This window comes from Epinephelus fuscoguttatus, linkage group LG5 (assembly GCF_011397635.1).
Source record: "Epinephelus fuscoguttatus linkage group LG5, E.fuscoguttatus.final_Chr_v1".
Lineage (NCBI taxonomy): Eukaryota > Metazoa > Chordata > Actinopteri > Perciformes > Serranidae > Epinephelus > Epinephelus fuscoguttatus.
The window spans coordinates 15159616-15183414 of record NC_064756.1 but is presented as its reverse complement, the minus strand read 5'-3'; the positions used below and the strand labels follow the sequence as shown (position 1 = coordinate 15183414).

The 23799-nt window shown below is 43.9% G+C and overlaps 1 protein-coding gene across 13 annotated transcripts in view; it reads right to left on the bottom strand.

Moving 5' to 3' along the window:
- The window catches only part of mecom (MDS1 and EVI1 complex locus), a 145919-nt gene that overhangs the window by 15838 nt on the left and 106282 nt on the right, over window positions 1–23799 (bottom strand). For 4 of the 13 annotated variants that reach the window (XM_049576324.1, XM_049576330.1, XM_049576325.1 and 1 more), the window contains exons 3-8: window positions 11625–11759; window positions 4351–4453; window positions 4143–4256; window positions 3451–3562; window positions 3138–3285; window positions 2824–3004 (exon numbers count right to left, since the gene is read on the bottom strand). In XM_049576324.1, the coding sequence (XP_049432281.1) occupies window positions 2824–3004; window positions 3138–3285; window positions 3451–3562; window positions 4143–4256; window positions 4351–4453; window positions 11625–11759 (793 nt within the window). Of the gene's footprint in view, window positions 1–2823; window positions 3005–3137; window positions 3286–3450; window positions 3563–4142; window positions 4257–4350; window positions 4454–11624; window positions 11760–13166; window positions 13982–23799 lie in introns of those variants that run through there. The other 9 variants (XM_049576328.1, XM_049576334.1, XM_049576329.1 and 6 more) reach the window with 4 other exon arrangements.

The window sequence follows — 23799 nt, the reverse complement described above, 5'->3', positions numbered from 1 at the left end:
TGACGGTGTGAGTCAGTTACTGCCACTCATCACCTGCACATCAAACCAAATTCCCAGGCATCTCCTGCCCCATTGTCCTCCCAGGGACGCTCCCAGGGAGTCCATAAACAATCACACTCACATACACACACACACACACACACACACACACACACGGACATGCAGGCACATCCACAAAATATTCACATAACACAGACATACAGATACACACACACATTCTCAGCCTCATGCAGTACAATGGCTCTATTTTAAGTTTGTGAAGGAAGTGGAGTTGAATGAATCCTATCCTGCAGTCCGGTTCCCAGGGACAGGTCTCACGTCCTCTACTGCCCCTCTTCCCTCTTCCCCCTCCAGGCCTCTCCCGTCTGTCACCCCCTCAGCCCCCTCACCTTGTCCCCATAGCTGGGTCCCTGTTGTCCTGCGCTAAGTGACCTTCCCACAGTCAACCCCTCAATGCCTGTCTGTCGCTCTGTCTGACCCTGGGTGACATACAGTAACAACACCCAGTCCTGAGACAAAATCGCAACGTCTCACATTATCTGTCGCCATTATGAGTCTGTCAACATTATCTACGACCAATAAGTGATTTATTCTAATTTACAAAGGGGGATAGTGGCCAAGTACTTACTGTTTTCCCATGCTCTTTTCTCTTGCTATTCTAATAAAAGTCAGGAATGCAGTTTATAAAAGGGGGAAGATGTTCCTCTTTCTTGGCCCACCTAAACTTTCAGATATTTTGCAGATCAGCTACACTCCAGCTGACGTCTCATTAAGACTTTGATCAACTGGCAATACCAGAAAGCAGTTAGAAGCAGCTCTGGATGATTGATTTTGCCCACATTGTTATGAGATCTTCAAAACGGGGATAAGGAAGTGGTTAGGCTCACACTGTGATTACAATTCTGCATACTTTGGATGCCTTCCAGCCACAAGGTGCACAAGAGGCAATTTAAGGAGATGGAGAGGAAGAGCGGGAAAAAAGTATTGTGGAAAGAGATTTGAATAAACACTCCTAAGGAACGCCAAATGGGACTGCTCGAGCCAAGAGTGAATGTAATCTTATGAAAAAAAAGGGCTATTTTAATGAATAGACCCAGAAAACTAAATTGAAATGAAGTGTATTTGTGGCTTGGCTTTGGCGGACACAATCAGGGCAGAAAGGTAGTTGAAAACATTTCGAAAACATCTGGGGAAACAAAATGAAGAGTGTCTGATTCCTTTGATTCTGCACATGCTGTTTCCTCTCTGGAAGCTGTCTATGCGTCTTGCAACACAGATAAAGACATTTGGAAACTGCATCTGGATCAGTTGCCTAAAATGAATCGCTTTGAGCTTGTGCTGCACACATTTACTAACACATTTTGTGTAAAATAAAAGATGTATCATCGCCACAGAGGATTAATGATTTCTAATAGTAAACAAGCAGTTACTAAATCTGTCTGCTCTGTGTGTGTATGTGGGGTAGCTGCTTCTATCGCTCTCTCTTTGTGCATGTTTTTACAAGTACAGCCACATGGCCTGAGCAAACTACAAGAAAAAGCCCTGCACCATAAATCATGTCGTTGTGACATTTACAGACTAACAACACACACGCATGACACAATGAGTGTGAGATCTGATTCACTACACGCGTGTATTCGTCAGCTCTTAATAAACTGAAACAAAATATTATAAACACATTCCTTGGAGGAGAGCGGTGGCTAAGTAGTGGCTAGCTGAGTGTCGAAATTAATAACCCCGCAGGCCTGAGTGCTTCACTTTGATAAAGCAGCTCTGAGACACACACACACCCTTGACACATAACGTGCACTAACATACAAACAGAATCACGTGTGCGCACAGTACAACACCGTCCAAAACACGTACATGCCCTTCAAGAGAACTCGCACAAACAAACACTTTCGGACACACACGGTCTCTCCCCTGGTGGACGTCATGTTTGAGGCTGCCCTGTCTTTTTTTTTTTTTACACCGCCATTAGTTGTTTTTAAACCTGCATATTTTCTGCTGATTACAGCAAATGGACTCCCATTCAGAGGGAGCACAGGGAAGAGGGCTGTACATGTGGTTGCTATTTGTGAGGAATGGTGCATGTGGCGGAGGGAGAGAGGAGCAAAGAGGGGAGTCAGAGGTCTGAAGTGGAGATGCAGTAACCCCGGCCTATGTACATATATGTGTGAGTGTACTAATGTGTGTTGGTTTGAGAAGGAGTGTGTGTATTTGGTGTGTGGACAAGTTTCTGTGAGCTTGTATATGTGTGTGTGTGTGTTGGTGCGAAGGGTCGGGGAAAGAGAGACGGGGCAAAGGGTGAAGGTCATAATGCTTTAGGGGAGGGAGATCAGATCTGCGGAGTGAGGTGGGGAAAATGTGAAAGGTCAAAATGTGTTTGGGCCTTGCCGGAGTTAGTGTTTAATGAGGGACAAAATGTGTGTGTGTGAGAGAGAAAGCAACATTAGCTGTAGCGTCAATAGCAGGTGAGGCTGGGTCACTGTAAGAGGCAACATTAAGGTGAGCCCGAGTGGGATTGAGTCACATTACATGCTAGTTTAAATGCTGTTATCACCATATCAGCACTGTGTGAGAGTGCTGATGCAGATAAAACTGCGTGACTCTTGTCTTAAAAGAAATGGTGCTGCCACTCTAAACACGACGACCATATAATCCCAGGTGTAATTCCTGTAGAACATAACATGATTGACTCTTGAGAAGAAGCTGAGGAAGGATAAAAAATGTATTTCTGCAACAACATCACAGTTTTTCTATTAAAGGCAAGTCACAAGCATATTGTTGTTATTATTATTATAACGTACTGAGTAGACTTACATAGGTAGGGTCTTAGTGACTTACACATGAAGGGCTTGACACTGCTGTGGATGTGCTTATGCTGCTTGAGGCCCGAAGACGTTGCGAACGTCTTGCCGCAGTCAGAGCAGGCGTGGGCCCGCGCCCCGACGTGCTGTGAGCGGATGTGCCTCTGCAGGTTACTGGGGTCTGTGAACACCTGCTGGGGGAAGCAACCACACAGACACACGGGGGAGTTACTATCTGATTCTACTGACAGGAGACAAATAGAATTCAGACACTTGGACAAATTTTGCTTCTTCATTCAACATCCCCTCCAAAAGTCATCACTTTACCTTTGAGCAGTTTTCACATTCGTAGTGCTTGCCACTGTCGTGCGACATCTGATGTCGGATCAGGTTTGATTTCCAGTTGAAGGCCTTGGGACACTGGTCGCACTTGTATTCTCTCTCCTCAGAGTGGGACAGAGTGTGGGCCTCCAGACTGCAGGAAACATTTCACAACAACCAGGATTTAGAAATTTGCTTTGGGTCAAACGGCTGTTTCACAGCTCCGCATGTGCTCTACATGTGTATCGATAAAGATGAACATCAGACAAAACTCTCCCTGAATAAATGATGTCTTTGAGTGCTTCAGCGAATAATTCACCTCTGGACATCAGGAAAAACCTGGTCACACTCCTTACACTCGTGTAGACCGTGGGACATGTGGAGGGGTCGCAAGTCTTGAGGTTCCTGGGCTTGCAGGTCGCTGTCCCCCCCTGAATACAGCAGAAAAGATAAAGTAAAGCAAGATGAAAAAAATCAAATGTTATGGTATTTAGGTTGACCTACTATTTGTACATGAGAAGTATTTTAAAATTCAAACAGCCGACAAGGACTTCAACTTAAAATGAGGTATGATTGTGGTCTTTAAAAGCCTCCTATCCCATTACATAGATCATGTGCGGAAATATGATTTGCATTGCCACAGGCCTTGGTCAGTTACCAAGTCTGTGGTCCAGTCTCGTATAAGTTACACTGAATCTCTTCTTACTAACATCATTCAGTATTTAAAGTCTTGGTCAAATACTGTAGGACAAATATTCTTCACTACACTAACTGCTGTCATTTTGTCTCAGTGGTCTCAGGCGAAAACAATGCTCTAAATAAAACACAATTCATGTCAGCGTGCAGACTCCTCAGTGTCATTGTTGCGTTATCTCATTTTCAGTGGGAAACAGAGCCCTTACATCATCAGTGTCATATACTCCCAGTCCAGCTACACATCCTTCTTGTCACTCCTCAGCACTCACAGTTTACAATGGTATTAAAATAGCAATTTAAAAATACAAGTCAAACCTGGGTTAAGGAAGGAGGAGGGGGGCATCCCACATGGCTGCTTCTGGTGGTCCAGCAGCTGGTTGCGGGACTCAAAGTGCTGGTCACAGTCCTCACAGCGGTACTGCCTCTCCTCTGCAGAGCAGGGGAGAGAAACATTAGCATATCGTGCATTTAAGTGAGACGTATGTGTTGCTCAGGTTTTGGAAGTGGACAGTGCGGTGCAGACCGTGAATATCAGGAGCCATGGTGTCACATGAATACTCTTCAGCCTTCATGAAAAGTAGCAGCTCCTCACCGGGAAAAATCTCACTGGTGACTTTGTAGAAGATCTGCAACACACACACAAAGGGAATATGATTTAAAAATGTACTTCTATTTCACAGTTTTATTGCAAAGGTCAAACTGTATTTTCGCTGCTGTGCTGAATTTGCCTGTTTTTGTCGCCCCGTAAAGACGCTGCAGCTGTTTTTGTTTTGGCTGCATTTTTTCTCACATCGCCCATAACTGCATTGCGATGTGGGCTGAGCTACCCAATTTTCAAACCAGCAGAGGTCACTTGGAGTAGCTCTCAATTCGCCTACACAATGTGTACATGTTTGTCATATTTGTACCACCACCACCGCCACACACAAAGGAGACACATACATGAAAACATACACATCCATTAGCTTTTAATTAACCATTATGCAAGACATTTTCATCGTGAAAACAAAATTAAAGCACAAACAACCACACTGTTGAACAAATATACCGTCTCATATATACTGTACACACAAATATGCATGCACGTAGTTGGCCAGAAGCGGTGGATAAAAGTGTGGAGAGCAGGCTTACTAATGTGTACTGATACAAACAAGCAAGCTGCTGCAAAATGCTTTCTGCTAATTGAGTATTTAAGTGATGGATGAAACGTCCAAACACTGATATCAATTAAGAATCAGCACAATCCACCGAAATCTGATCATGTTTTTTAACACTTCAGCATTTCTACATAAATGGTCAGGTTGCATATTTCATCGCCTTCATTGCAGTTACAATACACACAGGCTGATTGTGAAACAGCGGGTAATCGGAGGGGGTCAGTCATTTAAAGAATCAGCTGAGAGACCCTGGGACTGTGGTGCTTCCCATGCACACACAATAGCCTTTCTCTGAGAAACAATCAGACATTGCATTATTTTTGGCATGCTTTGGAGGTTTAACATATTACCTTCCTCTGCTGCGTCGACATGACAATGATGATGGGGGGGATTTATTAGAAATACAACAGGGAGGGGGGCTTATGGGAAGGCACGGGTCACAGGTACACCGCTTATGGACTGAATTCCTGGCGAGCACTATAAGGAGACTAGAGTCACACTGGCTCCGCAGAGAGTTGTGATAAATATTTCGGTCACAATAAAGATCATGATGTATTCTGTTGCGTACACTGTAGTTGTTTGTGTCATTGTTCTAACTTCTGGCAAATGATATAATAGTGAATATGACTGTACTTCTTTTTTTTTTGGGCTCCACTGTGACTCACCGAAGCACAGGAAGTTCCTAGACTGAGAGTCACTAGAGTAAAGGGAGCTCAAGTAAGTAAAAAAGCAGCGTCTGACCAAGGCAGAGCTCTCGCATGTCAATAACTGAGGAGTGATTGGTGCATAGTAACCGAGCTTTGTGGTAGCATTAAAATATGATTTAAATTCAGGCATTAAAAAGGCAGGCACTACAAGTCTGACTCCCATTACGGGGCTGAACCAGAGTCATTACAGTTATCCAGACCAGGAGAGACACATTACATATCAACCACCAAATTTAATGCAAAAAATATTCTTGTTTTCATTTTTGCAAAATTTTAGCTTTAAATCATTTCATTTAAATTCATTTAACCGCTCCGTACAGAACGAGTTTGCCAACTTTTTTTTCCAGTTTTGATGTCTGCTGCTGCACCCCCATTGTTTCTAAGAAAGAATAAAGGGAACTGAACAGTGAGGGTCCAGACAGGAGCTTTAATCCATGACTTCGCCTAAACTCCAGCCTCTACAGCATAAACACACATGCTTGAACGTGAACGGAGCTTCATACATGCACACATACACAAACAGACACACTCCTTCCTGTGCCCGTCACCCTATGTAAGGCCACAAAAATATTGTGATTTAGAAACAATCAAGCAGAAGTTCAAACAGACATGTGAGTCTGCAGGGATTCCGCTCGGAGAGACTGATACCGACAGTGAGGAGGGAGGCTCTTTGGAAAGCTACCAGGGCGCGGACCGAGGCCTCGGAACATAAAAATTAATGGACACTGTCAAAACCACTTTGTCCATAAATACAAGAGTCAGTTCATGGTAAAGTGCAACTGGAAGTCTATATTTTAGGTACGCTTTACAAATAAGAGGACGAAATTCAGAAACACATTATGAGGAAGACACAAGAGCCAGGTGAGTCTTTCAAACCAGCAAACGCCTGCAAGTGTCAGCGACCTCTGACCTCCCTCTTAAAGGGATCAATAAACATTTCTGTTGCTCTCTTTCTCCGCACTCGCTGCACAACATGATGCATTTTAGGGTAAATGCACACACACACATAAGCAGGCACAGGAGGGCGATTCCGAATATGAGGGGAATTCCCCCAACAGCTCCACCCCTTCCCCGAGGGCTGCCACAGATAAACAGTGAAAACACACAAACATAAAAAAAGGAGGCAGTGACTCGCTCCAGAACATAGGGCGCAGTGTTTAGTTCTGAGCGGGTCATCCTCAGCGTGTCATGGACACACTAACAAACACCCACGCACACACACTGAGTGCCAGCAGTTTAACAGTGGCTTAAAGTAACAGGTTATTCTGCAGATAAGATATCCAAGGTGTCTGAGTTCACACTGAGAGAGCAAGCAGCCTCAGCATCAAGGCCGTTTCTTGCTCAGGCTGCAAACAAAAACAGCTAAAGAAATGATTTCAGACAATATTCAAACTATTTCTTCTTTGGAAACACACATGAATCTATATTTTACAGTAGCATTGAAGAAAACAAGGAAATGCTGATCAATTATTTTCTATCTGTATATTAAATATCATTTTCCCATGTGTGTGTGTGTGCATCTATTGAGCCACTTCTTATCTTTCTCTCTGTCACTCTCCCTGTCAAAGGTTACAAGCACGAGAGGATCAAAGGCTATAATCGGACTACCTCGTTACCTTGACACCATTAGTCATTAGCTGAGTAAACACTGTCACATTTCCCCCCCTGGTCACACCCTGTTGGCCGACTCCTCGCTGACACAGAGCTCATTCAACAGGTATGCCATTCACTGACACTGCTGTCCTGCTACAATGAACTCTCAGTCAGTCTGGGGTGCTGCTTTAAGTGCTAAAATCTTGAGCTACTTTAACATCTAAAAGATCGGGAAGAGGAAGATGTGTCAGACCCACAACCAAGGTTTATACCTCAATTCCTAATATTCTTTATTTCTGGACAAATAAATGATCAAATTCAAGAGGAATGCCCACTGCATTGTTTACCTGTGCTTGCTAAGCAGTAATGCAACACCGCATGATCACATGTGTTGCAACCTCCCCGTAGCTATCAGGGTCATGCAACATGTACAGTGCGATTGGCAGGCGGCATCACTTGGCTTTCAAACAAAACCATCTCGTGACTTAGATAGCAATAAAGGGTACGAGCACACAATGTGCAGCTGTTTCCAGCAAATTGGATGAACATGTAAGGAAGCCAACATGGCTGCATGCATGGTAGATTAAGTCCGCTGTGGGAAAGTGACCTTACAGGGAAGCAGAGACTTTCTGGTATCTCATGAACAACAGCTCATCAATGTCATGTGGAAACTCTGCGTCTCTTAAATTACCTTTTTTTTTTTTTTTAGGTGTTTTAGTCCTCTGTGGTCTCAATAAGAAGCATCTTGTGTAAATGATCAGTGTTGGATTTACAAGGTTTTCCCAGGATGGTTTTTACATGTGCAATATAGATATTTTTTTATAGACATATCTCTTTTTGCAATCGATCCATGTGCGTTTTTCATAACTGAATAAGCCCAAAGCGATTATGTCAGTGAGTTACAATCACTGCATGATTTCCCCTCCATTGTATTTACATAGTCGATGACTGTCAGTGTTTCACTAATATGCCCCTCAGCCACTTCATCCCACTCAATACTGAGTGAGAATCAATAGAGCGGATGAGATTAACACTCATATCCCTCTGCACTGTCTTATGAAAGGCTCTTCAGGGCCTCGTTGGATGATGCTAATTACACTTTTAATCCATTTTCCTTTCAGTTGAATCGCTAGAACGAGGAGCGCAGTGGAGGGTTTTTCAGCACTAATTGCCCTAATTATCTTAACGACAAAACATGCTGATCATGGACGGATCTATGCGAGCGACGCTCGGGCTGCGTCGCTCAGCTCAGTGCATCAGCAAACAAACGAGGACATCAGGGGAGCTTGAGGGAGCATTGTGGCGGTGGACGGTCAAAGGCTGACGTTGGACACAAACAGCAGGTCGCAGGCCAAAGATTGCAAATTAACCACGATTAAATTTCCATTAATTATTTTTTTCGGGAATGCTGAAGAAAAACATTGGTTGAAGGTTTCAATCGGAACTAGAATAAAAAACACAACTATTTTTATACACTAATTAATTGGATTCCTTCAGAGAGCTGTTTTTATTTGTAAAGGACTGAATTCAAACCTTGGAGTTACACCACAATGACTTAATTACAGATTTCAGTGACTCACAAGCTGCGACAACTGCCATATCCTCCCTCTCCATTTAGTCCTGTTTCTTTCCACTCTGCCGTGTCACATATATAAAGCAATAAAACAGAAAGGCCATGTGAATAAAGGCTGTCCCTGTGTGTTTGGTTAGAATACTGAATGTGCAACAAATTGAAGGAATAGAGAAAAACAAATATAACCTGCAATTTTAGACACATTAAATTTAAACAACTACAGTGACTTAATGTTTTAGAGTCATTTAAGTCCCTCTCCAAATACCTGCTTTTTAAATTTACCTTCAGAGCAAGAGCATCTTTTGAATTGAATGTCAGATATTTGTGAAATTAAAACAATAGAGAAGATTGCATATCAGTTTCATGACTGTAGAGAATTGATTTCACGTGCTAATATTACAAATACCATCTAAATTCTTTTGTTAATATTTGCATGTCTGCTTTCACAACATAGATCTTTTTTTTGCCATCAAAATCGAGCTGACTGGATAAAAATTTACTGCAAAACAGAAAGAGAAAGGAAAAGCAGAATGAGGATCCCAAACAGTTTCCTCCTTTAAGACAAAACAGGCTTTTTCCTCCTTCTTCTCACTCATTCATTCCTCTCTCGCTCCCTCACCCTCCTGAGACTGCTCATAAAGTTTTATGATAAACAGAACTGGGTCAGAAATAAGAAGAGGGAGGCCAGTTTTACTCCCATGATGGCAGGGCTAAATTGGTGCTTGAAAAGAACCAGGACCAAATAACGACCACCACACCTGGAAATTGCTGCCGTTGTGTGACACTGTCATAAAATAAATCACGCAACAAGTCATCTCCGCCGATGGCACGGAGCGAGAGGAGTCATTCTGAGGGGGGTGGGGGGGGGGATTTAACAGGACAGGGGATATGTAAACCCTGGGTAGCTCGGTCTGTGGAAATCTGGTGATGGTACACGTTGTGCAGCGGGTGTGTAATATGTGGTTTCAGGCTGGGTTTAGACTCAGCACTTCTCTGTGGCAGTAAAAACCTGTTGGAATCAGGTACTGTGTGTTTGAACATTTCCAGCTTGGAATGAGGAGCGTGGGGAGTCATCTGAACCGCAATGAACAATTCACAGTCCTGCAGAGCGTGCACACACACACACACACACACACACACACACACACACAAACATATTAAAGTCCACATATGCATACATGTAATAACGGAGGCAGTTACAGGTGTGTGCACACACTCAAGAGACACAATAAAACACTTCTCACACTCACAACAAGTAAATGCACATAAAGGCCATTGTAAGCTCCCACATACACACACACACACACACACACACACACAATCAAAAACTGACAGCGGCTTTACAAGACCACCCTCTTCAGTCTATTCATTTTAAAGATACAGACAGGCATTGTGAGACGCTACAGTGTGTTTTCAAAAACACCAGTGTTGGCCGGAAGGCTTAAAGACGGCACATTGTGCTGTGTTGTGACACTGTGCAATACTTAACAATCACCTCATCATAGCCATGTCCGTGACCTGTCGGAGCCTTACACAGCCACCCGAGCAGAACCACAGTGTTGACAGCGAGTCACACCTCGCGGAGAGGGCAGCTCAGGAAAGCTCTCTCTGCTTGTTTGTCTCATTTAAAAGGGAGCGGTTAAGTAGCTCTGGAAAGCTTCTCCTCGTCTTCTCTCTCCATTCTGTTTGTGAAAAGACACTCTCACTCACTCTCTCTAGCTCTTTCTTCTTTACTGAGAGCGCAAGAAGGGTGAGGATGACACAGAGATGTGGAGGAAGAGCAGGAGATTAGCTCCTGAGAAGCTCTGAGTGTTTCACTTGAAAGATTTCCAAATGATTTCAGGGCCAGTTGAACTAAATGCAGCTTTAAACTGTATGAAAATGTTCTTATGTAGCTACACTTTATATTTATATTTAGATTGACTTATTAAATACTCCACTATGACTGAAAATCACTCAACAAGTGACCTAGACGGACCACCAGTGAGAAGTGATGACACACACGCAGGCTACATTGTGTTTTTTATTCGGGTCAAGCTACGGTATGCTCAATACACATGTCAAATAAAGTTTAGCCTCTTGTCTCCCTGCCTTGCTGCGTGTCTCTGTGTGGAAGAGGCGTCTGGCTGTGGGATTACTGAGGTGAACAGGCCCCCATGTGTGCAGCACGCACCTCTCTGTACAGCCAGGTGAGCAGCAAAAGGACTGTGACATTCCTGGCATATCTAAGAGTTTATATCGCAAGCGTGACTGGGAAGTGTGCGGAACTATCATCTCGGCGGGCAGCCTCTGATCCTGCCCTGTGGTCCTCGCACGGCAGAAGCCAGAGCACAATTACAGAAAGAAAACACACACAGATAGCAAGGAGTCTCTGCGGTGCAGCGTGGGGGAGAGCTGAGTGTGTGTGAGTGTGTGTGTGAGAATTGAAGGCAGGGTGGGCCAGCCGCTCATGGGACTATCTGACTTGGATCACAATAACACCTTTTAACACAACAGCACGCAGACAGGACAGCCATCGGAAAATACAGGGAAGCCTTCTGGCATTGGAGCGAAGTTAAAAAAAAATAATGAATGACTCTCAGTTGCACTTGATTCATCCAGCCAGACAGAGAGTTTCAGACACATGGAGTTCGAAATCATGTGGGAGTTCGAAATCAAGTCATCCACATGTTTTTTTTTTCTTTCTCTCTTTTTTTCCTCAGATCATATTCATCTTGTATTTTGTTGAGGTTGTTCAGCCAAGCAGGCTGTGAGTGTCTCCACGTACCTGATCATCTATCTGGCACGCTGTCAGGTTATGCTGCTTGGCCGCAGGGGCAAACTGGATGTACTTCAGCCAGCTCCCGATATCTGGCTTGCTGGCATCCACGCAAAATTTTACATGGCCTGACCCGTCCAAGATCTGCAGAGAGAAAAGAGAGAGGGAGGGAGACAGAGAGAAAGAAAGAGGGAGATCAGACTTTGATCAGTATCAGTCCAGGTTACTGTGTCCAAACACTGACTAACCACATACCTCCCACAGAGAAATAAGACTCAAATGTTGGGAGCTGCTCTGTGGTGCAACACACACACACACACACACACACACACACACACACACACACACACACACAAACAAACTCTATGTTAATCACCTAAAATTCCTTTGTGATATAAAAATGCTGTGTGCATTTATGAATTTTTTGGTCATTATTATTTCATCAGTAATCTCTGAGGAAATTTCTCCATTTCTCTTTTATTGCCACAAAATAATAGGCTGACAATAAATTAAATAAAACTAAATAAAATTGTTTTATATATCTGTGGCATTTATTTTTTTGTTTACCCTTGAGGGAGCTCTCAAAGAATTATCTCATTTCCATTGCAGTAATAAAAAAATGTCAATTATATTAGAATGTTTTTCAGCAACAATAAATCAGTCCCAATACCAAGAGTGTAAACCCCGTAAAATATATAATAAATTAATTAACTAATAGGATAAAAAAAATATGGCTACAAAAAAAATACGTAATGTAACGAAGTTTGATAATATTTTGCGAGTAAAAACGAATTTTAAAATATGTTGCTGAATTATTTTGGATTTAAATTGACTTCAGCTGACGTTTAAATTCGTTTCTGCAAATGTATCTCCATCGAATAAATTTGCAAAATATATTTATTTTCAATGTTTGTTTTTATAAACAGAAATTTAAAATAATATTTATTATACAATATAATAACAATAATAATACTAACGATGATAAACGAAGAAAACAATACTCCCCTGCACAACATCAACACTCTTCAAGCATCTTAAAAACAAATAATAATAAATAAAAATGAATTATTATGCAAATCATAACATCACTGCACTACCATCGTTTGCAAAACATTTCCACAGCGTTCCTCTCAGCACAGTGTAAACGATATAATGTTGTTTTAATGCGTTAATATTTATGACACAGCAGCTGTAAACTTTACTGGGAAAAAAATCAATTGCAGGAAACCGCGAGTGATAAGAATTAGGAAGACGCAGCCGATTGTTGGGGATGCAAAACGGGATCTCCATCAGGGTCACAAATCTGTCTTTCTGCCTTTGTATAACCCGCCACTGAATAAATATTTAGCCTGCATAAAGCCCTTTGTCTGCACCAACGCTGGGTCTACCCATTCATCATGTAAAAACACACTCCGGTGTTTTACTAATTCAACCGAGCTCACAACCAAATACGCTACGAGTCACTTTTAAAAATGTTTTGCCCTCAGTGCAGCTCGTTTAAAAAAAAGCAAATATTTTGTTTTACCCATACGGTCTGTTTTTTTTTCTTACCGTTAAAACTCTTTGGCACCGGCGTGCGACACTTAAAACCTCTTGGGAAAATAACTGCGTTGGTAGAAGTGGTGAAAACTCCGGTTTTAAAAAAAACGCGAACCAAAAACTAGTCTGTGAAAGAAAGAATAAAACTACTAATTGTCTCTGCTGCAGCGCCTTCTCCACCGTGCTGGCATTGTAAAATAAAAAAGAGAAGCACCAGGGCTGTGTTTCGGTAGCGGTGTGTCTTCAGGTCTCCAAGCGGCAGGACGAGTCGACTCCTCTCCGGCGCGCCTGTCCCTCAGACACGGCGCGGTCGGTAAAAGTAAATCCTCTCTCACTATATTGTCTCACAGACACCGCTGACTCGGTAAATCTCCCCTCACTGTCCTACAGACACCGCGGGGTCGGGACTAAATCACCTCCAGTGCATCAACTTGCTCCCAACTTTTCACTGTGTGTGCGCTTCGCTTGGCTCGTCCGCTCCTCTCTTGTCACCCCTCCTGTCCTGACGCACCCAGGTGTCCTCTAGTAGCCATTCAACTTTTCATTTTTCTCTTCCTCTCCCCCCCCTCCTCAGCCAGTCGGGATGTGTCGTCTATATGATAGCAAAGAGATTCAAAGAAAGAGGGGGGTGTTGGTTTTCAAGCATCGCCCCCTACTTTGCGCGTCCAGGACACTTTGTGTGATGTTTCCCTTGTGCGCATTGTCTCATGAAGACGGATCCAGCGCGTCCATCCCTGAAGCCCACAGAAAGGAGACTCACAACACGGGACTGTCTTCGCCTCTGTCCCCCGGTCGGAAGCGACTCCTCTCCGCAGTAAATTTTAAAGTGACAGGGGCCCGGGGTTGGAGAGGGTGAGCGGGGTCAGGGAGAGGTCGGGATGGGGCTTCTAAAGGGATGAACTACACATACAGGCAGCACACTTTAATGAACGAACATCAGCATCAAAGCGTGTATTATTATCCACGTGTTCCCGAACTTTTTTTTCACAACACGGCGCGCCAGTTCATGGACCATTTTATGACATTATTAACCTGAGCTGAAAAGACCTTTTTCTCTGCCTCTTTTTTGCCTCCAGATTATGATTTAGATTTGAGTCGCAGTTACGTTTAAAACAACAATAAGAAAAGTGAGAACTATAATAAAAACTGTAATTGTGCTTGGGTTACTGGAGAAATGTAACAGCTAGAGTTAAGTGTTCCTCTTGGGGACCTCCAGGAAACTCCATAAGGACCATTGGAAGTCCCTGTGCCACAATTTGGGAAACACTGACCTAATCACCTGCTTTTTTTCTGACCTGAAGCAAAATGTTGTGGGTTGTTATGTGGGTGTACTTGAGCGTTTCCCTCCCCAAATTCACCATTACGCACACACACAATAAACAGTATGACTGCTTATTGAAAACAATGATCATAAAATGACTTTTAATAAAAGACAAAAAAAGACGATTAAGCTAAAAAGATCAAGATCAATCTTGATTTTAAAGAGAAATATTTTTTTATTTTTGAGAATTAACCTCTCCTCGCTGCTCTGGCCTCTGTGCACCTGCTTTACAACAGGCTCAAGAGCACATAGAAAATGTTTCATTATTCCTCCAGTGTTTAATCAAGATGTAAAAGCTGATACTTTAAACACACGGGACAAGGGTATAGAATAATAAAGAAACGTCCTCGTTGTCAGTGAGCGCAGTTTATTAGGCAGCTCATAAAGCCGGAGAGGACAGGGCTTTGGCTGATGAGAGCAGATGATGATGGATAACGCCTCACACTGTGACATTGACCTTCCATCCCAGATAATGCCTATTGTTTTACGAAATCGCGGAGCAAATGTGCAGGAAGGACAGGAAAAATCATGTGTAAATAAGGCAGGACCCCGCCACCGATTCCCATCGTCTCCGCGCTCCTTGAGAACCGAGGAGAGACCCCGGTCCGCCCGGTCATTGATTTCCTGCCTCTCCTCGACTTGTCCATTGTTGGAAGCCTTTTTAATTTAGCCATAAATTGGGAAAGCTCAAGTCGAATGAGCTGTTCTATTTTCTTCCTGTCAGGATGAGGGATTTGTTTTATGATGCATTGTGTATTAAATACAAGTAATCTGGGAAAGTGATTGCTCCACGGCCTCTCCGGGTCTGATCGAGGATCCTGATAGAGAGGAGAGCTCTTTTCTGAAAAGGAGGAAATGTCTGCGGGGAAAAAGAAGGGAGGATAAACACGCGGGGTTTGTGGTATCACCGGGGGTAAAGTGGGGTAACAGTGACAGGACCCCTGAAAGTCTGGCAGCATGGAGAGATGCTGTACTTCTTTCCCCTGTCAGGAGATGGCGTGCTCAACTGGACTCAACTTTTTAGATATGTCTGAATGGATGGTTGAACATTTCAGATGACAATATGACGCATAATTGTGGCTTTGCATGAGATTTTCCAAACTTTATTTTATCATCAGCAAATACTGCATGAGATATTTAGACCCAGAACAAAAGTTTGAAATAAAATTGGTGACTTGCATGAGTATTTACGACACTGCAGCACTGCTTTATCTCCTGAAATGTAATATAGATGCGCCTTTTGGTGGAGTTTTAGAGCCTTAACATTTAAGTAAGAAAGATCCAACTTTCTAATCCACATTGAAAGCACCGCGGCTTATATCTCAGTTTGCAACAGTCTGCTCCATCAGTCAGCTCCTTGACTTATTATAAGTTGGGGGTCATTTCTTTCTCGTCCGTGTGAATTGCGGCACCAAACATCTACATTAAGGCGTCACATTGCTAGATGGCACATGAAAGATTCAGCTGTATGGGCTTGAATATATAATCACCTGAACGAGCGGGCCATAAAGCTCCTGAATCCACTGAAAAGACCGATGGGGGTGAATTTAAAACGCTTGTTCATTGTGTTAATAAACCAGGAGAATGATTTGCAAGGCGCGGCTCTAATTTATATTTATTCCCCCAATCCGCCATAAGCGCTGTTCTGATGTGCCGAGATGAAATAGATCTGTTTTATCTGAATTATGCCATGCCTTTGTCATAATGGTTTTGACATAGCTACTAAATAGCGGTGTGGAAAAGCTGTTTATCAACAAATTACAAACCAAACACATGCAGGCTTCAGGGTATGTTAGTTCCGACTATATCATGCCACACAGCATTTCATACTTATTTAAGGGCACTCTTAAAAACATACAGCATCCGCGTAATGTTTAGTGCCGAGGCTTTAAAGTGCTGTGAAATCCTTGAAAGGAGGTTAAATTGCTTAAACGGGCCCGTGCTTATTTTGCTTGCGGCTTTTCTTGTTTGTTTTAGGAGTTCAGTCACGCAAAAACCAATTCATACATGAATGTGGAGAATTTTTATGATCAAATAGCTTCATATTTGATCTGAGGTTCAGCTTCATGGGTTTAACACTGGCCTGTTCTTTTTTTTCTCACCCTTTGAATAACTTCGCAGTAATATTTTCTGGTATTAAAAAAAGAAGTGATTTGCTCCATCTAGAGCCATGTGAAGTCAGATGGGACAGGCTGGAGAAGAGGGGGGATTCCCGTGTGGGTTGCAAACTGACTCCAGCCAGCCAGCGAGCTGCAGAGCCTACCGCTGCTGCAGCCGAGGGGCCACATGGAAACACTGTGTAGGCCTGTGTGGTGCATTCCAGCACATCCTCCAGGAGAGCGGAAAGGAAAAAAAACGAGAGGAGAGGAGAGAAAGAAAATATCGCAGCCAAATCCACATGAAATAGTTCTACCATTCACGGCGAGACCTCCCATTGACACCCGGCGCAAAGCTGCATTAAGCCTCCATCATGACTCTGTATACACACGGCCCCCCTGCGCATTTTATTTTGCGTAAATGTGGGGCGATTCAATCAAGTGGTAAAAACTCATTTAGGGCTCAAACGAACAGTTTGCACAACACTCTGCAACTTTCTCTTTAATTAACGCGTCTATCAGCAGAGATTAGTGCACAATGCATGAGCTGTGCAGCTTTAGGTCCCTATATTAAAGGACAGTCCTGGTGTCCATATAGCCCAATTACCATTAAAACAGAGCAGAGGAAATGAAAGGGGAAAATGTAAATAAAAAAAATGTTCCTCGGGTCTGGAAGTAGGCCCGTTGTGAGCGGCGTGTTAATCTCCACCTCAGTAATTTGGTTCTGCGGGAGAAGACAGAAGCCCTGCTGCTGTGCCCTGCACTTCATAAATCACTGCTTTATGTGGACAAGGTCAGCGCCCCCCCTCCACCTCCCTCCTTCCACTGGCCCCTCCGCCATGTTTACCCGGCCGCCCGGGGGCTCTCAGGACCAGACCAGCTCACTTCTAATTACTTTGGATTATTTTCATTTGCCGGGGGTTAGCCAGGCATTCCGACAGAGAAAGAAAGAGAGAGGGATGATTTCTTGACAAATTCTGTGGCCTGTGAGGGAACAGGCTCGGCGTGTTTGCTGAATTAGCACCCGGTCATTTTGTTTTGGCACTGTCTGTTCCGGTCTCTGACAGCCCCTTGCAGTGACCGGTCGGCCAGAGCAATGCATCCATGTCTATATTAAGAAATCCTTTACTAAAAAACCCCTAAAGTTTCTTTTTAAGTTCTTCAAGTTAAAATCATTCATTTGTATCCATGCCACATTTGTCAAGTGTCAATATTGGAATATTGGACAGGGCATCACAAGACATGATGCTGGACTGAGAGCATTTATGAGGAGACACAAATGATCTCATCACATTTACCATTTCAGACAAGGACATGAGTGAGGCTTCTTGCCTCCTCTTCTTCATCATTAAAATGCATTTGCTACCCTAAGCTGCAGACCAATAAAGACAGAGAGAGAGAAACACACTTCAGTGAGCTAACAGAATCCCCACAACCACCCAAAGTTTGGGCTATGACCTGTTTTGCGGATTAAAAGGTGCACACGCAGGCATAGATTTCCAGAGGGAAACAGGGGACACAACTTCCTCAGTATTTAGAGCATGTGCATTTGTCCCCTCTTAAAAAAAACCTATGAAAGTAGCACAGGACTTTTATTTTGACGCAATTACAATAAACTGATGCAGAAAATGCACAAACTGGTGCTTAAACATTCACCAGAATGCAGCGAATTAAGTGTTTGTTGCTAAAAATTTCTGGCACAGCAGCCCTACACCTTGTGTTACATGTGCACCCCCAAAGTTGAAATGAAATCTACCCTTGGACAATGAATGCACTCATATTTCCACCAAAATGTGTGTGAATCCAGTGAGTGTAAATGAGATGTATTGTTTTTTGCGCTAAAATCAACACTGACAGCAGCGGTACAACGTGACCAGGCGCTGCAACAAGACGTGCTCGCTGCATCCTGAGTGGCAGTGTGAGCTACCATTAAAAATGATCTGAGCATCAGGAGGAGGGGAATACATGTAAAACTGGAGAGTGGATATTATGCAACATTCAAAAGTTAATTTAAAGATAATTGAATTTAAGCAACCTGGAGTGTGGCTGCAGCAAGTTGGGGGGCTTTGGAGAAGAGGAGAGAGGGGTGAAGCTTAGGGGTGGCAATGATGTACAGAAAGTAGTACAGGCAGTGGTAATCACAGACACTTCCTCCGCAGAGCCCCAGCATACAGGGCCACACTGTATGTGGGCTACGGGGTGCGATAAAGCTGCACAGGAGTCAAAGGTCACGTTTTTCAAGCATAAATTCAGTGGGCACACAGCTCCTATACGCATGGGACAGACTGGAAACTTAAACAACCCACTCCACCCCACTCCAGCCCGGCCGGGAGAAGAGGGGGGAGGTAATTAGAGCATGTTGCCGGTCGCCGCAGGGTGAACAAATCGGCTCTAAAACGCTCATAGATATCATCTTTAAAGGAGCTTTTTATGTACAAGAGGTAGAGCGGTGCGGGGGAACTGAACACGGGCACTTCAGATGTTCAAGTGTCACACATTCATTACATTTATTGAGCTCTCTTCTCACGTTTAAAGTCGGGGCTCTGCTGCAACACTACGACAATCTGCTTTTCATATAGCGTGGCCAATTGGAAGGCTAATATTTTAATGCTGGCGGATATCAGACAGACGTAACACTTGTTCAGTGTGACAGGAGACAATGCTGCCATGACAGTTCAATATCATACGGCCATAACAGAAAAAAAACATGAATGTTATAGAGCAGGATACTATTATGAATGACCAAAACATATCAGAGTTGTATGGAAGCTGATGGGGCTGGGCAATAAATTGATATTGTGATATGAGACTAGATATCATCCCAGTCTGGATATCTTAATATCGCAAATGTCTTTTCCTGCTTTTAAAGGCTGAATTACAGTAAAGTGTTGTAATCTGAACTTACTACACTAGCCATGTTTCCATCAGCCTGTTTAGATGCGCATCTAGAAGTATCGCATCGGAAAATTATGATGGAAACGCCAAAATTCGTATTAAAATCCCCTGATCCGCACAAACTAAAATACGCTCGCTTTAGCCGGGTTTTGGTTGATTGGAAAAAATGTTGATTCGCAAAACAGTTATGTTCGAATTAAGTCTGACGTAGCGCACCACTCTCCATGGTGATAACCACACTCCAGGTCGGGAAGGTGGTAATGCATTTACAAGCTGGTTGTAAATGTAGAAGAAGAAGAATGCGAGACTTGTTTTGTTTCTGGTTCTGCAGAAAACTCGGGCAAGTTCGTAGTTTTCACCAAAGTCCGTACATTTAATGGAAACACACAGGATTCGTATTTTGTTTTAATGTGCATTTCCCAATGATTCGAGTCACTTGTGGATGGAAACATAGCTACTGTTCTGTTTTGTGAAAGCACCAAGAGTCAATCAGACAATATAATCACAATATCAATATTGAGGTTTCTGGCCAAAAATATTGTGAGATTTGCATTTCTATGTATCGCCCAGCTCTGTTATATTTACAATTAACCTAAGCTGGATCAGGACATAAGTTAAAATCCAGTTAATTTAAGCAAGTTAGTGAATTTTCCCCAGTTCATCTTATTTCTTAGACAGAGCACTGACTTCAGTGAAAAAGACCATTTACCTGACGGCGACGCAGGTGAGAAACAGACACCCACCACTTGATGGCTCACAGATATACAGACCCCTTTGTGTGTTTACTTTTATTGAGTGTTTTCCAAAGCAAAGAAAAAAGGCTCATATTGTTGTACCGAGGAGGAAAAACACAGAGAAACATGACAAGTGGGACTAATGGGTATTTCTTAACCAAAATTTACAAGTGGTCAAAACTGCAACGTGAGAAAGTGAGAAAATGTACTTGAGTAAGTGCAAAGCGTAAGCAGATTGAGGAAGTGTGCTCAGTATGTCCGTCATGCTCACACACGAAAACCCCCACCACACACACACACTGGAATTTGTTACCCAGCACAGGTCAGCGCAGTGTATGTGGGCATGATTAAAGTCAGAATTAACTCGGAAAACAACAAATCAGTTGCAACAACCCTAAAATGGAGGAAAGCCGAGCAGCTCACACATAACACAGGGACACGGAGTGGCTCCCATTAAAGGCTTCACTGGCTTTCAGTAGCATCAAAGAGGCCCCTGAGTTAGGCTGGGATTATATTTAACCCGGGGAGCTTGTTGCACTGCTGAGTACAGGGCACATGCTGGTGCTGCTGCCAGTACACCATGCTTCTGGCATTTAGACCAACGCTCTCATTAAAATGTGGCTTGGGCACTACTTCCTACAGGAACACACACATGGTGTAATGCATGGACACACACGAAAACACATAAACACTCAACAACAAAACAAAAAAATCTGAATTACTATGGCGACATGATGAATTCGTGATCATACTTCTGTAGAACTATTGCCACAAAATGTACAGATTTAAGGGCTGAAGAACAATACGGCAATTGTGTACAAAATCGTGTTTAAAACTGTGTAACTCTGATTATTTTTTAATCTGATTTTGCATACATTTGGCATGAGAAATGTGTTCTGCAGGTACGCATTACTAGAACACTGCTACCTATTTTTAGTTTTTAATGAGAGCTTGCACATGAAAATGAATCTGGCCAACAGAAATTTCAAGATGCTTTAATCACCACATGCTAAATGCTAATATTGGTGCATGCAGGCTTGTAAATACAAGAACAGACGCAAGCATCCCAACAAAGTTCTCCATAAATGTCTGCAGAAGGCCCTGTCTTGAGATAATGCAATCTCACTTGGCACATTTCACCAGTCAGACTTGATATGAACCATCAGACGTGTGCGTCAATACTCCCAAGGTTTATTCAATTCCAAACCAATCATTCTGGTGTCATACACTTTTGGGTTAATATTCTAACTGTGAGGCCCAGGGCTAGGTGAAGATAAATCAGCTTTTATGATGGGTTGTTATGGTTTTTACGGCACTGGGGTTGTGAGGGACTGATTTGGGGATCAATCACCTGCAGGTGTCTGCTGGGGGCTGGGGTGCTGCGAGGATCGATTGAGGATCTAGAGCTGCGGTGATGGAATAGAGGTGTGTTTGTTTGTGTTTGTGTGTGTGTGTGTGTGTGTGTGTGTATTGAGATTGGGTGCAGTTGTAGAAGTGTGTGTATGAGTTTGTGAGGGCGTTTGTGAGAGAGAGACAAAGTGATGAAGGTGTGTGTGTGTGTGTGTGTGTGTGTGTGTGTGTGTGTGTGTGTGTGTGTGTGTGTGTGTGTGCTTCAGAGACAGAGAGGAGATATATCTGGGGCTGCAGCGGTGATGAAGGGCTGCTGGACTATGACCAGACCATCTCGGCTCTTATCGGACGCACTCCCCTCCTCCTTCTCCCTCGCTCTCAATCCACTTCTTTATCTAGATGGCACTTTGGAAAATCTCATTGTCACACAACATTTAACAAAGACAAAAGTCTCGGGCGGGCAGCTGGAGATGACTGGCCTGACGGAGCACGGTGCTAGTGAGCGGAGTATCCCTCACACAACCTCTTGCACTCAAATCTTGCGTGTTTTCCACTGGGAGAGGCCGGCAATGTGGGTGCAACACACTGCCAAGACACACAAACAAGCGTGTGCATCTATGCGCACAGATGGCACGAGTGCACATCAACGCACAGACACATTAGCCGCACTTAAGTTTGTCAGTTTCTTTCTCCTCTCCCCGCTGTGGGTATGGTGTTTATACACATTCAACATCTTCCCTGACCGTCAGACGGCTGCTTCCTCCGTGCTGTCAGCGGAGCCTGGCTGAAACAAAAGAGGCGGAGAGCGAGGCCTACGGGTTCTCAATCAGAGGAAGTTGGTGCTGATTACGCTGCCCCTGAAGAAGCATTCCGATCCTGTTAAACCGCACGCTGGCTGCCAACTCCAAACCATGCGGCAAAGCACTGAGGAGAGTAAAGCCTTACACAGCCCCACCCTGAGTGCCCTCTCTTTGCCCAGGAAAAGCATCTGCCTTCTCTTCCTTTCCTTCTTTATTTATCTCCTTTGTTTTTCTCTCCTGCTGCTGTTGCTTCTTCACTCCTAGATCCTCTATTTACCTTTCCTCACGTTGCCTCAAACCTCTCATCCACCTTCTGTTTTGATTCGGTTCCTTCTTGAGCCTGTCCCCTCCTCTCCTCTCCTCCATCATCCCCTCCGCACGGAGACACGACAGCAGGCTCTCGTTGGAGGAGAGAACATTCCACCTTCTTCACACCCTTACCTCTCTATCCCTGATGAATGCCTTCACTCCACTTGTTTATAAGATAGAGGGGGTTATTCATAATCAAGCCTAAGAGAGTATGTACACACTGTGGACATCCTGATAGAAGGCAACGTATTAAATTTCTGTTTGTTTGACAGGAGCGCTGTCTCTCTCCTTCTCCTTGACGGGAAGACCCCCATCCATCCAAGCAGGGGGCGCGACCCCAGCAGCACTCCCCTCTCTTTCTCTCTCTCAAGTGCTAACACATATTAAGTAAATGAAGAGTCTCTTCAGGCCGGCAGGAGACAAACGAGCTTCTTAAACATCGGAGGGGTGGCGGTTTGATCTGGTGTCGGCGGGTGTTTACGACGTAACTGCGGCAGAGTTGTGTTTGTGATGTTACCCATCTAAGTGTGTTTATACTGTGGTGGAGATGACCCCGGTCTCTTAGCCAGGTGCTGAAGCTCTACGTCTTCCCTCTGTTTGAGAGGGAGAGTATGCTTATGGCTTTGGAGTGTGTGTGTGTGTGTGTGTGTGTGTGTGTGTGTGTGTGTGTGTGTGTTCAAGTGTGGCAGTGCTTCTAGGCCAAATGCTGTCCAGGCAGGCAGAAAGCCAGTGTGTCCACATCGAACCAGAAACAGGTTAGAGTGTCTGCTCTCATTTTCCTCCAAGGTTTTCCTCCTGTCTTTGCTGTTTCATTCTCTTTTTCTGTCTTTCTCTTAGTGATTATTGTCATTCTGGCTGCTGAAAAAAACCCCAACACGACTAGTGGGAAGTGTAAAAAAACAAGAGAAAGGAGGGGAAGCATGACCGAGCTGCGGTGGGCTGGCGGCAGCGGCGGCAGTGGCGGTGGGGGGCTATAAGGCCCCCAGGGTGGGTATAGGGTTTTGGTGAGGGCTCGGGGGTTGGTGGTGAGGTGTGCTCGGCGAGAGGGCCCTGGTGTAATCTCAGTGCTGAATAGACGGAGCTCTTAATAGAATCCCGTCGTCCGGCTGCCACCGAGAGAAACAAGAGCTGTAATGGATG